This window comes from Entelurus aequoreus, linkage group LG01 (genome assembly GCF_033978785.1).
Source record: "Entelurus aequoreus isolate RoL-2023_Sb linkage group LG01, RoL_Eaeq_v1.1, whole genome shotgun sequence".
NCBI classification, from domain to species: domain Eukaryota; kingdom Metazoa; phylum Chordata; class Actinopteri; order Syngnathiformes; family Syngnathidae; genus Entelurus; species Entelurus aequoreus.
In genome coordinates, this window is record NC_084731.1 from 34549325 (window position 1) to 34565615 (window position 16291).

The following is a 16291-nucleotide window of genomic DNA, read 5'->3' on the forward strand; positions in this document are numbered from 1 at the left end:
GTTTACCAAACAATCTGTCACTCCTAATCGCTAAATCCGATGAAATCTTATACGTCTAGTCTCTTACGTGAATGAGCTAAATAATATTATTTGATATTTTACGGTAATGTGTTAATAATTTCACACATAAGTCGCTCCTGAGTATAAGTCGCACCCCCGGCCAAACTATGAAAAAAACTGACTTATAGTCCGAAAAATATGGTATGCTAGCACATTTAATTAACATGTATGCTAGCATGTCTTATAGATGTGATACATCTATGCTAGCACGTCAGATTTGCATAAATTACATGGATGCCCGCATTTCTTATTTACATACTGTATGTATTACATGTATGCTAGCTTATCCTATTTGCATTTATGCCATCACTTCTTATATATGTATTACATGTATGCTAGCACGTCTTATTTACATATATGGCATCATTCTTACATACGTATTACATATATGCTGGCACATTTAATTAACATATATGCTAGCATGTCTTATAGATGTGATATATATATGCTAGCATGTCATATTTGCATAAATTACATGGATGCCAGCACGTCTTATTTACATACTGTATGTATTACATGTATGCTAGCTTGTCCTATTTACATGTATGCCATCAATACTAATATACTGTATGTATTACATGTATGCTGGCACATCTTATTTACATATGTGGCATCATTTCTTACATATGTATTACATATATGCTAGCACATTTAATTAACATGTATGCTAGCATGTCTCATATATGAGATACATATATGCTACCACACCATATTTGCATAAATTACATGGATGCTAGCACGTCTTATATACATATATGGCATAATTTCTTACATATGTATTACATATATGCTAGCATGTCTTACATATGTGATCCATCTATGCTAGCGCGTCATATTTGCATAAATTACATGGATGCTAGCACGTCGTATTTACATGTATTACATGTATGCTCGCATTTCTTATTTACCTGTATTACATGTATGCTATCATGTCTTATTTACATGTATTACATATATGCTCGCATTACTTATTTACATTCTGTATGTATTACATGAATGCTAGCATGTCATCCAGAGCATTTGGAGCACACATGTAATTCACAGTCCGAGTGTAAGGTTTAGAAATGCCACATCAGTGTCAAAGAAAAGGAACTGCAGTAATGTTGCTAAGTACACTTCCTGCATCCCTGACACATTCACATTTGAAAGGACACACACTCTTAATGTGTTTCAGGGAAGCACCTCACTTTTCCCACGAAAGACGTTACATTGTGAACAACAACTTGTGTTAAAAATCCCACTAACTAGTAGGGTGTAACCATTCATTGACGTTGTCGACAACAATAATTAATAACATTTGAGGCTGACAGATTTGCTCGTGTATTTTCCAGACAAAGACAAACATGCACGTGTCAAAGTTACAACTAACTTGCTCAAATTGCAAAGCGGACCTTGCTTTCTATGGCAGTAAGTCTGTGATGTGTAAGCATTTAAAGCAGAGACGTGTCAGACATCTGGAGGATGGAATCTCCAACTTTCTTCGGAAAGATAGTTAACGTGTTAGCTAGCTAACTAGCAACAGACAAAGTTTTGTGAGAAATAGATTCCACTTTTACTGTAGCCAAAGTCCGCCAGCTAAACTTAATCAACACACCTGTGCACATCTTTATAAACACATCATCATCACATTTTATAATGTCCCCATTGTGGGAAGAATAACAAGTATTTCCATCTATCTACAGTTGAAGTCCCAACGATAGTCACACACACTCTAGGTGGTGTGGTGAAATTATCCTCTGCATTTGACCCATCCATTGAGAGGTGAGGGGAGCAGTGAGCAGCAGCGGTGGCCGCGCTCGTGAATCATTTTGGAGATTTAAGCCCCAATTCCAACCCTTGATGAGTCATAATCATCAAAAAAATGCTTCTTTCTATTTGAGGAAGTTGAAAACATTTGGTGTCCTTTTGTTGTCATTTCTGCGATTTATCTTAATACATAAACATGAATATTCGTTTTTATCAGCAGTTCGTTCGCACATTTAAAAACATATCTCAAGCTGAATTTAAAAGTTGATGGCAAACATAGAGCCGCTGAAAAGACTTCATAATCCAATATCCAACCCGATCCTTATGCATCAGTCAGTGACGTCTCTATATGCAAGATGATCCCCTGCTGGTCCCACTATGGACTGGACTCTCACATTATTAACTAGATCCACTCGACATCCATTGCACCGGTCCCTGGGTTTCTCGTTGTTCCCATTGGGTTGAGTTTTTTCTTGCCCTGATGTGGGATCTGAGCCGAGGATGTCGTTGTGGTTTGTGCAGCCCTTTGACACGTTTGTGATTTAGGGCTATATAAGTAAACTTTGATTGATTGTCTAATTTAGGGGTGTCCAAACTTTTTCCACTGAGGGCCGCACACGGAAAAATTAAAGCATATGGGGGCCATTTTGATATTTTTCATTTTCAAACCATAACAAAATATATGCATTTTTTAATTTATTTTACCTTTAGGGGTCCCGGGGACCATAAAGGGTCTCAGTCATTAAAATGTTAAAAATAAGTCAGATTATTATTATTTTTTAATTATTTAGCACTTACAGTAAATCTCTATATCAACTTCAAGTTGATATAAAGTAATACAAATTAAAAAAAATGTTTTATGGCTTTTCTGTCAAAAACAACTTTGTTTCTTTATAGTAAAACTGAAATATGCAGTATTTAGTAATTAGAGCCCTAAAAATCAATAATGCAGGACACCATTGATTTGAATTCTTTCATATTTTTGAGTAATCACAGTGAAAAGATAAATAAAAAATCACTAAATATATTTGGGATCCAAAAGGTGCCCCACTCATAAAGTGATACATTTTTATTAGGTTTTTCTTTTACTTTCAACACTTAAGTTACGAGATCAACTTCAGATATATCTGTCGATTTTATGTTGGAACAATTATTTTGTTTGTTTTATGCGCTTTTGTCAAAGAAAACTTTGATGTTTTTATATGGCTACTACACAATATATGCAATATTTACCACATAAAACATTTTAAAGTGAAATATTTGAAGTAATTGGAGCCCTGAAAATAATTCATTTTAACATGGATTTTTTGTCATTATTTTTTTTTTTGAGCAATGGCAAAAAAAGAAAAATGAAGAAAGACAAAAGAAAAAAAAAAACAGCCTGGATGGCAGCTTTTGTGTCAACATTGCAACTTTTTCTCATTAGATTTTACCTCATTCTACTTTTTTTAATGTTCCTTTTTATTTTTACAATAGTATTTCCAGAATGTGTGGCGGGCCGGTAAACAATTAGCTGCGGGCCGCAAATGGCCCCCGGGCCGCACTTTGGACACCCTTGGTCTAATTGAATTAGTCGACTAATTGCTAAGATACTAATTATACAAATTAAGTTTGTTGTCAGCAGACTAGTATTAATGTATTCTCTCAATATTTGTATGGATAACTATTCGTTGTTTGGACGTTTGTGGCTGTGACCAGTGTTTTTCAACCACTGTGTCGCGTCACACTAATGTGCCGTGAGATACAGTCTGGTGTGCCGTGGGCGATTATGTCATTTCCCCTAATTGGATTAAACATTTTTTTTGCAAACCAGTAATTATAATTTGCAAATAATGTGCCGTTGTAGAGTGTCTGTGCTGTCTAGAGCTCAGCAGAGTAACCGTGTAATACTCTTCCATCTCAGTAGATGGCAGCCGGTAGCTAATTGCTTTGTAGATGTCGGGAACATGGTTTGTCGTAATCACAATATGCAGACGGTATCTAATACATAAACCAAAAATAAACAAAAGATGAGGGCCGCTAAGAAAGGGCATTGAAGCTTAGGGGACGCTATGCAGAACGAAACCTAAAACTGAACTGGCTACAAAGTAAACAAAAAACAAAATGCTGGACGACAGCAAAGACTTACTGTGGAGCAGACGGCGTCCACAAAGCACATCCGAACATGACATGACAATCAACAATGTCCAGACAAAAAAGGATAAAACAACTTAAATAGCATTGATTGCTAAAACAACAGTGAATAGCGGTCAAGGAAGACATGAAACTGCTACAGGAAAATACCAACAAAAGAGAAAAAGCAGCCAAAATTGGAGCGCAAGACAAGAACTAAAACACTACACACACGAAGACACCAAAAAAGTCAAAATAAGTCACGGCTTGTAAACCTACTTTGAGACAAGAGCTATAGTGATGCATGGTTGGTTATGGTTTAAATTTATATTCAACAATTGCGACGACGACTTTTTATTGTCAGTATCGAGTTTCATTCTTTAATGATTTCTTTTGGTGGTGTGCCTTCGTATTTTTTCAACAAAAAATGTGCCTTGGCTCAAAAAAGGTCGAAAAACACTGACGTAGACTGCAGTCAGGCTGCTAACAGATAGGACATGTTTTATGGTCCGTTTTTTTTCTTCTTCTCGTTTGCACTATCTTTCATAGTTACACAGTGTAAGTTGATATTTATTACCTCCAAGTAGTATTATCACTGGAGGTCAAGGCTAAACATGTTGCACATCGAGTAAGACCAAGAACATGCTAGTCGCTAAGCTAGCTTGAAACAAGAGAGGAAATCGTGTTGATGGAAGCACTTTCAAGCAGAAAGTAAGCGCTTATTAAGAGAAAATGAACACAATGATTAATAAGAGTTGGAGAGAGGATAATATAACAACAACTGTTGCTGTGTAGCGGACAGGTGTATATGTAAGGGGAGGGTGGATCCATTCATATATCGCAAGTGTCGATACCAATGTTGGTATCAGTATATGATCGATAGTAGAGCGATTAGATCAATATTATTTTATTCCTTTGTTAATATTTACAAATACAGGGAATAATTGCATGGACTCAAGAAAACTATGAGGGCAAAAACCAAATGATTTAAAAGAGTACCGGTAGTATATAGTAACTTTTACTCTTGTTTCGTGTGAATGTGCACTATTGACTTTGTTTTAGTCAAAGACATAAAAAGAGAATAATGTTAAGATATTTAAATAGTGTGTTAATATTAAACTATCAATAGCACACATAATAAATACATTTCATGCATGAACTGTAGTAATTAGCAGAGTAAAACCATGATCGCCTTAACTGACAAAAAAAAGTATAATGTGTAAAATAAATGCAGCATATATATGATTAAATCGTGATCAACGAATAAAATATATTGATTGTTGATTTCAGCAAACATGCTTCTGCTGCTGAAACGAGTCATTGATCATGTATTGTTGCATTCACATCCGTTATAAAAAAATTAATAAAACAAAAATAGGAAGAAAAAAAAAAGCAGCTGGTTAAACGCTTTATATCAATGACTAAGTAAGAAAACAGTGGGTGACAGATGGTGATCAAACAATAATAAACACTTTTCGTCCAATTTTGTAACTTCTGTTGAGACGTTTTAACGATCACTTTTTTTTTAAACAAGACTGATTCCTGTCAGCTGTAGACACAACAAAACAACATCAGCAACAACATTAATATGCTGAAAAACTTCTCACTTTCTGCCATAATTACAACAAAATAAAGTTTTTGTCGTAACAACAGCCGCCGTCCTCTCTTTTACTTGCATCAACACACACCAGACTTAAACAGTGATGCGTTCAGGGGCACACAAACAGTCAGACATCTCCAACACAATATAAAGTGTAACTGCCTGGTTGTTACACAATAATGCGTTCATAATGAAGGTTAGCTTGTAGCTAACGATGCAGCAGAGCTAAGAGAAGTAATTATTGATCATATTATGACAAAATAAATGTGCACTGTATATCCACACTCCACTGTCACATTTGTGCTCATTCTACTGTCATATTAAGAATTGTAATTTATAGATATTAATCATGTTACTAGATTACAGAAATGCTAAAAAAAAGTGTAATGACATATTTTACAAACAAAAAGTTACAGGAATGTACATTTGAATCCATACTTGTGCACAACCTAGATTTAATCTGAACAAAATGATGTCTTCAAGGTGTGCTCGTCTGAAATTTAGACATACAATACTAGTACACTGCTCATTAAAAACAGTATTTTTGTTGTTTTCATTGTAACTAATCCAAATCACAAAAGTATTCTAATGAAAATGACTGCTGTATTTTTTTAATAAGCAATTTAACTTGATATAAAGTCAGCTATGAGACAGGTGAGTCGTTAGCTAGAATGTATGATAGTCCGATGTTGCTCACGGTAAGTTTATTACTATTATTGTAAAATAAAGGGAACATTACTTGTAAATGTTTTCAATATTTATTCATCAATGTATTTATTTTCTGTTAATTTCTTCAGTAGTCTTTCAGTTGAAAATCAGCATTTTGTATTGTTGGAATAAAACCACTGAATAATGAAAATATTGAATATTTGCATTGATAGTGACTTATTGGTGAAAAATAGCTGTTTGTACTATAAATGAAAGTGCATAGTACACTATGCATAATGATGTGAAATGATTTATTTTTTTGAAAAGTAATAATCTTCTGTATAAAATATAACAATATTATAACAAGTAATAACAATGTGAGCAGTGGGTATTATGACTGGTTATGACTGTAGTGTACAAACACGTGTAATTAATTACATAACGTGTTTAATTTAGGTGGGCTGTAATTGAAGAGACGCCCTGTGAATTTGATCAATTATTGTGTTTATCATACTGGAGACGTATAAATGGCTGCTGCCAAAATGCTAACCTTTTAGCGCACACTTGCAACAATAAAAGTCATTAGCACCATCACAGGGAAATGTTATGATTCTGTGTGGGTTTTATTTTCGCATTGGCCTGCCACACATTTAAAGAGAAAGTTAACATTGCCGCATGCATAATAACATTAAACACCATAATCATGCAGCTCACCTCTGGACGCCTCAGTACCACGAGCGCCAACGTTAATGTCAGTCAAGTCTTTCTTCCATGCCTCTTTCACTGCAGACTTGAAGACTTTGCGACCATCGAGGTCCTGCAAGGGACGAAAGTTGTTCCTCAAATATTCCACAGACTTGACGTGGTCCTGCTGCTCCGTCGTAAAGATGGAGTAGAAAGCCTCCAGCTGCACAAACAAACATTACAATATTTTATGTGTCAATGCATGAATGGAACAATATTGCATGTCATATCACGGCTATCATTACTATCACAGTATTGTTGAATGTGGTGAAATAGCAGCGATTAGCAATTACAATGCTAGCTTCTTGTAACAACCTATATATATATATATATATATATATATATATATATATATATATATATATATATATATATATATATATATATATATATATATATATATATATATATAAATATATATATATATATATATATATATATATATATATAAATATATATATATATATATATATATATATACACACACACACATATATATATATATATATATATATATATATATATATACATACATATATACAGTATATACTATACATATATACACAAACACACATACATATATATATATATATATACATACATACATACAGTACACATACACACATATGTATTTATAAATAAACACACATACATACATGTGTGTTTATTGTGTTCATGTGTGCATATACATGTATATGCACACGCTCGCACACATACATTTTCTATATCCCTTTATAAATATGTAACATTTTAGTACATATACACAATATTAGTCAGAAACATTCACACCTTGTCACCAGCAGGTACGAGCCTCTATCATTAGTGTGACTAACTTCTCAATGGTGTAAATGTGCAGCAATTGATTGTCTTGAAGGATCGCTGAGCACATGCAGTAATAATAATAATAAAGTGATAACGACACTGCACAGATAGTGTGGAATCCATGCATGCTTGCACAAGTGAATTACAGCTTTATAAGAGACGTTGTGTGGCGCCACTAACGTGGTCAATATTCTTGCTGCTGGAAAAGAAAATCCCACTGAGTCTTGCACATTTCTACAGTGCAGACGACTCTGGAGAACATTAAGCTGGCTAAGCCAAGAATTATTGCAAAATGCTGCGCTGGGGATCCATAAAACATCCGTAAACATGATTTAGCACGTATTAGCTAACAGAATCAACAAAAGGCAGCCAGAGGTAGGATGTAGGAAACATGGTCAATCACATGTGCGCATGTGGTAGAGTAGATCTAAAAGAACTTTAGAAAATGTTTATAAAGCAACATTTACAATAGTATATCTTCTGAAGAGACACGATTATGCTAATGCTTCCATTATTAAAACAAGCAAATGGCTCCCAGGTTGGACTTTAGCCACCCCTGGTTTATATCCGTAAACAATATTTATTATTTCATCATATGTTGTGTTTAAAATAAACAAAAAAAATAAATAAATATAGAAAGTATACTTCAGGATACTTTAAAATAGTCCGTGTACAGCTTGTATAGCAGTATAAATTTGAGCAGTGCATGATTTGAATTTTTTTCAAGCCACTACCGATTACAGCAAATGTTCCTCTTCTCAAGACTGTTATAGACAAGATAATCAATATTTATTATATTGTAATTGTAGATTTAAGTATATTGTGTGCGCATATTTTTTTGTACAGCTTTTTTTTTCTTTTTCTTCGTCATCGAAGGTTTTTCAAAATACTGGTGTTTCAGGTGGCTTATAAGGTTTAATGTGTTTTTTCCCTTCTCCTCATGTAATGTTTGTACAACATTTGGTGCAAATACAGTAACACAAAAATATTAATTATCCATTCGATATCTACCATGCGTCCCTAATAGACTTACGATCCAAAAATGAGTCGCGAAACAGACATCTTTGTCTCAATATAAAAAACAAGAAATTATAAAAATATTAGTATAAATATTTGGCTATACAAGTGAGTAGCAAGAAAATTGTGCTTTGCTGACAGTCAAGCATGCTGGTAGTAACGTCATGCTCTGGGGATGCATGAGTGCTGCTGGCACTGAGGAGCTGGCGAATCGTATTGCAGATTTCTAACAGGATAACTAAATACTAAACACAACACTGATGTGACGGTAAAGCTGCACACAGGCTACTCTAAGTTGTATCCAAGTAGTATTCAGATATAAACATGCTGAGAAATTGGCTATGCATACATTAGTTCAGTGGTTATAAATGTTTTTTTTCACAAAGTACCACGTCAGAAAAAACTTGGCTCTTCAACTGCAACCATGATGACCAACATTAAGATACAGTAGCAAAATAGGCCTGAGTATTTATTAAAAACAAGGCATAGGTTTTATTCAACAAGTACAGTATAATTCATATTTTGGCTACTGTAACATTACACATACTTTGAACAGTAACACTGTGTTTGAGTGTAAGAAAATAAAACACTGTACTTTAATCCAGTGATTTCTTGGCGTACCACTAAATGGAGCCCTCGTACCATTAGTATACACGTACCTCAATGTTAGAATCACTGCATTAGTTTATTGTGCATACATTATTCTAGTTTATAATACATACAGTAGTTTATTATACATACCTTATTTTATTGTGCCTACAATAGTTGTGTCAAAGCTTTGACAGTAGCTGAGCACACGTTAATGAGGTGAATATTTATTGTATGAAGATGAAGTTCAGTGCTTTATTTAGCACAGACTATTATTAGTTACTTCTCAAGAATTTAGACAGTAGAATATTTTTTTGGTACGTGAAAGACTTGAGGAACGGACAAAAGAGGCGGGAAGATGCGAGGTGTAAAAAAGAAGGAATTGGCATAGAGCAAAAAAGATGTGATTGGCATGGGGCAAAAATAGGTGATTGGCATGGATCACAAAGGATGTGATTGGAATGGATCAAAAGGATATAACTAGCACGAAGCAACAATGATGAGATTGGCATGGAACAAAAAAGGATGTGATTGGCATTGGGCAAAAAAGGATGTGATTCGCATGGAGCAAAAAGGATGTGAATGGCATGGAGCAAAAAGGATGTGAATGGCATGGAGCAAAAAGGATGTGATTGGCATGGAGCAAAAAGGATGTGAATGGCATGGAGCAAAAAGGATGTGATTGGCATGGATCACAAAGGATGTGATTGGCATGGATCAAAATGATGTGATTGGCATGGAGCAAAAAGGATGTGACTGAATTGGATCAAAAATGTTGTGATTGGCATGGAGGAAAAAAGGATGCGACTGACTTGGATCAAAAATAATGTGACTGGCATGGAGTAAAATGGATGTGACTGGCCTGGAGAAAAACATTAGTGATTGTCAATGGGCAGAAAAATATGTAATTGTAATTGGGCAAAAAGGATGTGATTGGCATGGAGCACAAAGGATGTGATTGGCATGGAACAAAAAAGATGTGATAGGCATGGAGCAAAAAGGATGTGATTGGCACGGAGCAAAAACGATGGGATTGGCATGCAGCAAAAAAGATGGGATTGGCATGGAGCAGAGCAAAAATTATGTGATTGGCATGGAGCAAAAAGGATGCGACTGACTTGGATCAAAAATAATGTGACTGGCATGGAGTAAAATGGGTGTGACTGGCCTGTAGAAAAACGTTAGTGATTGTCATTAGGCAGAAAAATATGTAATTGTAATTGGGCATAAAGGATGTGATTGGCATGGAGCACAAAGGATGTGATTGGCATGGAGCAAAAAAGATGTGATAAGCAAGGAGCAAAAAGGATGTGATTGGCACGGAGCAAAAACGATGTGATTGGCATGCAGCAAAAAAGATGGGATTGGCATGGAGCAGAGCAAAAATTATGTGATTGGCATGGAGCAAAAAGGATGTGACTGACTAGGATTAAAAATTATGTGACTGGCATAGAGCACAAAGAATGTGACTGACTTGGATCAAAAATAATGTGACTGGCATGGAGTAACATGGATGTGACTGAGTTGGATCAAAACTTATGGGACTGGCATGGAGCAAAAAGGATGTGACTGACCTGGAGAAAAACGTTTGTGATTGTCATTGGGCAGAAAAATATATAATTGTAATTGGGCATTAAGGTAGCGATTGGCTTGGATGAAAAACATGTGATTGGCATGGAGCAAAAATGATGTGATTGGCATGGAGCAAAAAGGATGGGACGGATTTGGATAAAACATAATGTGACTGGCATGGAGTAAAATGGATGTGACTGGCCTGGAGAAAAACATTTGATTGCCATTGGGCAGAAAAATATGTAATTGTAATTGGGCATTAAGGTAGCGATTGGCATGGATAAAAAACATGTCATTGGCATGGAGCAAAAATAATGTTACTGACTTGGATAAAAAATGATGTGACTGGCATGGAGCAAAAGGATGTGACTGACTTGGATAAAAAATAATGTGACTGGCATGGAGCAAAAAGGATGTGACTGACCTGAAACAAAAAGTACGTGACTGGCATGGAGAAAAAAGAAAGTGACTGACTTGGATCAAAAATGATATGCCTGGCATGGAGCAAAAAGGATGTGACTGACCTGAAACAAAAAGTATGTGACTGGCATGGAGAAAAAAGGATTTGATTGGGATGGAGCAAAAATATGTGATTGGCTTGGAGCAAAAATGATGTGAAATGATTGTCTTATGTGTGCACTAAACCAACCTGGGTGTGGGACACATAGACGGGTCTGGAGAAGATGATCCACTCCACCACCTTGCTGCAGGGTGGCATGGTGAGAGAGCCGGTGTATCGGTAATAACTATCCACAGACGACGGCAGCAGGTCCCTCAGGATGAACGACCTGAGGTTGGTCTCCTTTTCTGTGTGCGACACAAGAAGAGCACACAGTTGTTGAGCAGCTTATCTCACACACGGCTTATCTTGCAATGATGTTCGTGTCTGCCGTTAAATATATAATAAATATCATATTTGCAGTTTTCATCTCAGTAGCCCTCATTTGAAAGCAGCTCCTCGCTCAGATGGCTGAGAAAGATGAGCAGTCAGCTAAAATTGTCTAATCTGAGGCGGAGACGTTGGCCTGTTCTGCTCCATGAACATCTGTGGATGCGAGGATTAGGACTGATCCTCCTGATTTGGAGATGAGTTCTATCTGATCACGACCAGGCGAGTAAACCAAACAACAAACAGGAATGGCTTTGTGACACATGGGAGATCCTTCATCTGCTGCAAATATGTGTGGCCCACGACACCCCCCTTGTTAGGAAAGTCAAAGAACAAGCGAGTTCTTTTCAAATCCTAACAGCTCAGGACACCATCGTAGTTTGGTTACGCCATCTCTCATGGCGCTGATGGATGGATGACTGCGGGGACAACAACATGGAGGCAAAGCGCTTGCAGGAGAGTAACCAGCAGGAAATTATCCAGAAACATGAGAAGAAACATCAAACTACAACATGTGTTGTATACCTACGGCCATGCAGGAAGAACACGAACACAACACGCTGACACAACAATTGTTTTCTACTCTTTTTACTGCTACATCAAAGAAACATTTATATTCTTTTTACAGCTAAAACAAACATACACTAAAATATACTAAAGAAAAACAAGCACATTAATGCTTGTCAAAGATCTTCTGTATGACACCAACACTCTGCTGTGTTTAAGGTTGTATTTTAGAAATAATTGTCAAGGATCCTACATACTTATTATACTACATGTAAAATATCCTTTGTTTGACAGGAGAACTGCTGTTTCTACAGACATAGGGCCTGATTTACTAATATCCACATACCAAATGCTAAAGAGCATGTGCAAACTCTAAAGTTGAGTGTACTATTGTGGCCGTGTTGCTTATGATCAACTAAAACTGTGTGCAATTGATAATTGATGCTGACCGCCTTATTTCAATGAGGTTTTTGCGTGTGCTACTGTCATTATGTGCACTTCACATTCATGTCAATATGCCCTTCAATCTGTGAGCAATGTTGTTGAACTAGCAACACACATTTATAATCTACCTACTCAGTGGCCTAGTGGTTAGAGTGTCCACCCCGAGATCGGTAGGTTGTGAGTTCAAACCCCGGCCGAGTCATACCAAAGACTATAAAAATGGGACCCATTACCTCCCTGCTTGGCACTCAGCATTAAGGGTTGGAATTGGGGGTTAAATCACCAAAAATGATTCCCGGGCGCGGCACCGCTGCTGCCCACTGCTCCCCTCACCTCCCAGGGGGTGATCAATGGGATGGGTCAAATGCAGAGGACAAATTTCACCACTCCTAGTGTGTGTGACAATCATTGATACTTTAACTTTAACTTTAATCTGTAACACCTTTTCTGCAGTATAGAATCACAATCTATAGACAAAATCTACTATTTTTAGCACCATCACCACATCAGCGCATTCATGCGTTTAAAATGATCAAAATGCAAAAAAATGCATATTGAAAGACATTTTTCTTTAAAGGAAAGATTATAATAATACATTTCCAAAATGAAAATACTTGCCCTTTTTAAAACTTGCAAGCATACACCAAAATGCATCAACTGAATTTCAATCAGCCCCTTAAGTCATCCAGCAGCTATAAAATGATATAATGATTTTGCTAAATAGATGATCGAATATTTATTTATTTATGAGTCCAAAAATGTTGACACACACACGTAAGATTGTCTGTCTATCGTCTGTCTTTGCAGCACGATCACCGCCTTTCTCACTGGCTTTTTCACCGAGTTTGCACATATTTTGTGGGCATGCTAAATATAAAGGCAAAATAGTGTTTACAGAAGAGTGATTAGTCTTGTTAAATCACACTATGTATATTTGCATCTTCTACTCCCAGTATTGTCAGTGTACTGATGATCAGCATTAGGGATGTCCGATAATGGCTTTTTGCCGATATCCGATATTCCGATATTGACCAAACCCTAATTACCGATACCGATATCAACCGATACCGATATATACAGTCGTGGAATTAACACATTATTATGCCTAATTTGGACAACCAAGTATGGTGAAGATAAGGTCCTTTTTAAAAATAATAATAAAATAAAATAAGATAAATCAATTCAAAATATTTTCTTGAATAAAAAATAAAGTAAAACAATACAAAAACAGTTAAATAGAAACTAGTAATTAATGAAAATGAGTAAAATTAACTGTTAAAGGTTAGTACTATTAGTGGACCAGCAGCACGCACAATCATGTGTGCTTACGGACTGTATCCCTTGCAGACTGTATTGATATACGTATATTGATATATCATATAGGAACCAGAATATTAATAACAGAAAGAAACAACCCTTTTGTGTGAATGAGTGTGAATGAGTGTAAACGGGGGAGGGAGGTTTTTTGGGTTGGTGTACTAATTGTAAGTGTATCTTGTGTTTATTATGTTGATTTAATAATAAAAAAATAAAAAAATAAAAACGATACCGATTATTAAAAAAAACGATACCGATAATTTCCGATATTACATTTTAAAGCATTTATCGGACATCTTTAATCAGCATATATGCTGCATATTCAAGACGACAGACACATTGAATGGATTGCGCTCTTTATTCTGCTCACTTAAAGTACCAGTAAAGTGGAAAAACAAGTTGACTTTATATACTTAATTGTGTTTCATTGTATCCATTAAACCATATCCAATTGTATTAACAATCTGCAAAGTATGTGAAAATACCGTATAAACATCACAAAATACCACAAATTCAGTCGGCCATTTTGAATACTTCACTCCCAATGTGTTCGGCAATTTCCGTAGATTCTACGTCACTGTAGTAACACTTCTGCTCTCTAAGCATATTATCAGATCAGTCATTCTGGAAGCATGCAAACATTGGAAATGTATGTGCTCTTTATCATTTACAAGCCCTATGTAAGACAAGAACACATATGCTTCACTTTTTATGCCTGGCATTCAAAACCCTACATAAATAGCTAACGATTAAGTCAACTGATCGAGGGTCCTCTATTGTGCCTATTATACCCTCTAACAACATCCAGAAAGTGCCAACAATACTCCATTTATGGGTTAAGGGTTATACTTGTATAGCACTTTTCTACCTTCAAGGTCCACATTCACCCATTCACACACACATTCACACACTGATGGCGGGAGCTGCCATGCAAGGCCCCAACTACGACCCATCAGGAGCAAGGGTGAAGTGTCTTGCTCAAGGACACAACGGACGTGACGAGGTTGGTAGAAGGTGGGGATCGAACCAGAAACCCTCAGGTTGCTGGCACGGCCACTCTCCCAAACGCGCCTCGCCGTCCCCAAAATTTAGGTCACATGTTGTGACCTAAAAATTGACCAAATATGAGTGACATTCTTATTATAAGCGCCAACGCAGACGGCTGTTTTAGCAGCGCAATGAATTCAGTGAGCTAATGCTAGCTTACACTGCTATTGTTGACACACTAAGCCAGGCCTGGGCAATTATTTTGACTCGGGGGCCGCATTTAGAGAAAAAAATGTGTCTGGGGGCCGGTATATCTATTTTTAGGGACACTAATACAAATCCTCACAATAATGTCTGATTGAATGCTTAAAACGTTATGACAGACCGCCTTAAAAAACGTAATGGAATTTTACATGTTTCTATGAACGATAAAACACTGAATATTGACAAAATATGATTGTCACACCCCCTTTCGATCGACATATTTTACAATAAAGTGAAACGCAACAAAAATGCAACAAACAGTTACATATGAATGCGAAGGGTACAAAATAAACCCCACCTACAATCTGATATATTACTAAGCTTTAGAACTTTGTTGTGAAAATTTCCTTCCGCGTCTGTGGAAACGCTTCCCGCCCACACTGCTTGGTGCCTCGTCTGAGCTGCTGTGACGTAGATTACCATAGTAACTAATTAGATGACCATAGTAACTAATTAGATGGCCATAGTAACTAATTAGATTACCATAGTAACTTGTAAATCATCCAAAAGCGCAGACTCCAACCATTGAAATACTTTGTATAGTTCAAGACTTACGGTCATTTGAAAACATGACTGCACATCATAATGACAGCTACAGTTTCCATCTTAAAGATCTAAAAAAGATATTTGGGAATGTCCGGCGGGCCAGATTGAAAAGCTTAACGGGCCGCATGTGGCCCCCGGGCCTTAATTTTCCCAGGTCTGCACTAAGCCGACGGCTGCTTCTGCTTCGTCTTAAACTTGCTAAAAGTTAATTTTAGATTATAATTCATGCATCTCTCAACTGGTAGTAGACAAATGTGGCCAAGGGCCGAGAGGCTGGTTGACTTTGACAGCCCCCATGATGGCAAAAAAAGACGCAGTTGTGGCACCCTTTCTTTTAACCCTTTGTAAAGATTTTGATTGCATCATCATCCAAACGGAAGTATGTGACGTTCTGTTGGTCGGCATCCCAGCGTAAGTGCAAATTGTAC

The 16291-nt window shown here is 36.4% G+C and overlaps 1 protein-coding gene across 4 annotated transcripts in view; it reads right to left on the bottom strand.

The window, feature by feature from the left end:
- Nucleotides 1-16291, bottom strand: part of LOC133650978 (receptor-type tyrosine-protein phosphatase gamma-like) — a 369942-nt gene that overhangs the window by 65263 nt on the left and 288388 nt on the right. For all 4 annotated transcript variants that reach the window (XM_062048807.1, XM_062048817.1, XM_062048833.1 and 1 more), the window contains 2 exons: nucleotides 11559-11716; nucleotides 6881-7073 (listed from right to left, as the gene is read on the bottom strand). In XM_062048807.1, coding sequence (XP_061904791.1) covers nucleotides 6881-7073; nucleotides 11559-11716 — 351 coding nt within the window. The remainder of the gene's footprint in view (nucleotides 1-6880; nucleotides 7074-11558; nucleotides 11717-16291) is intronic.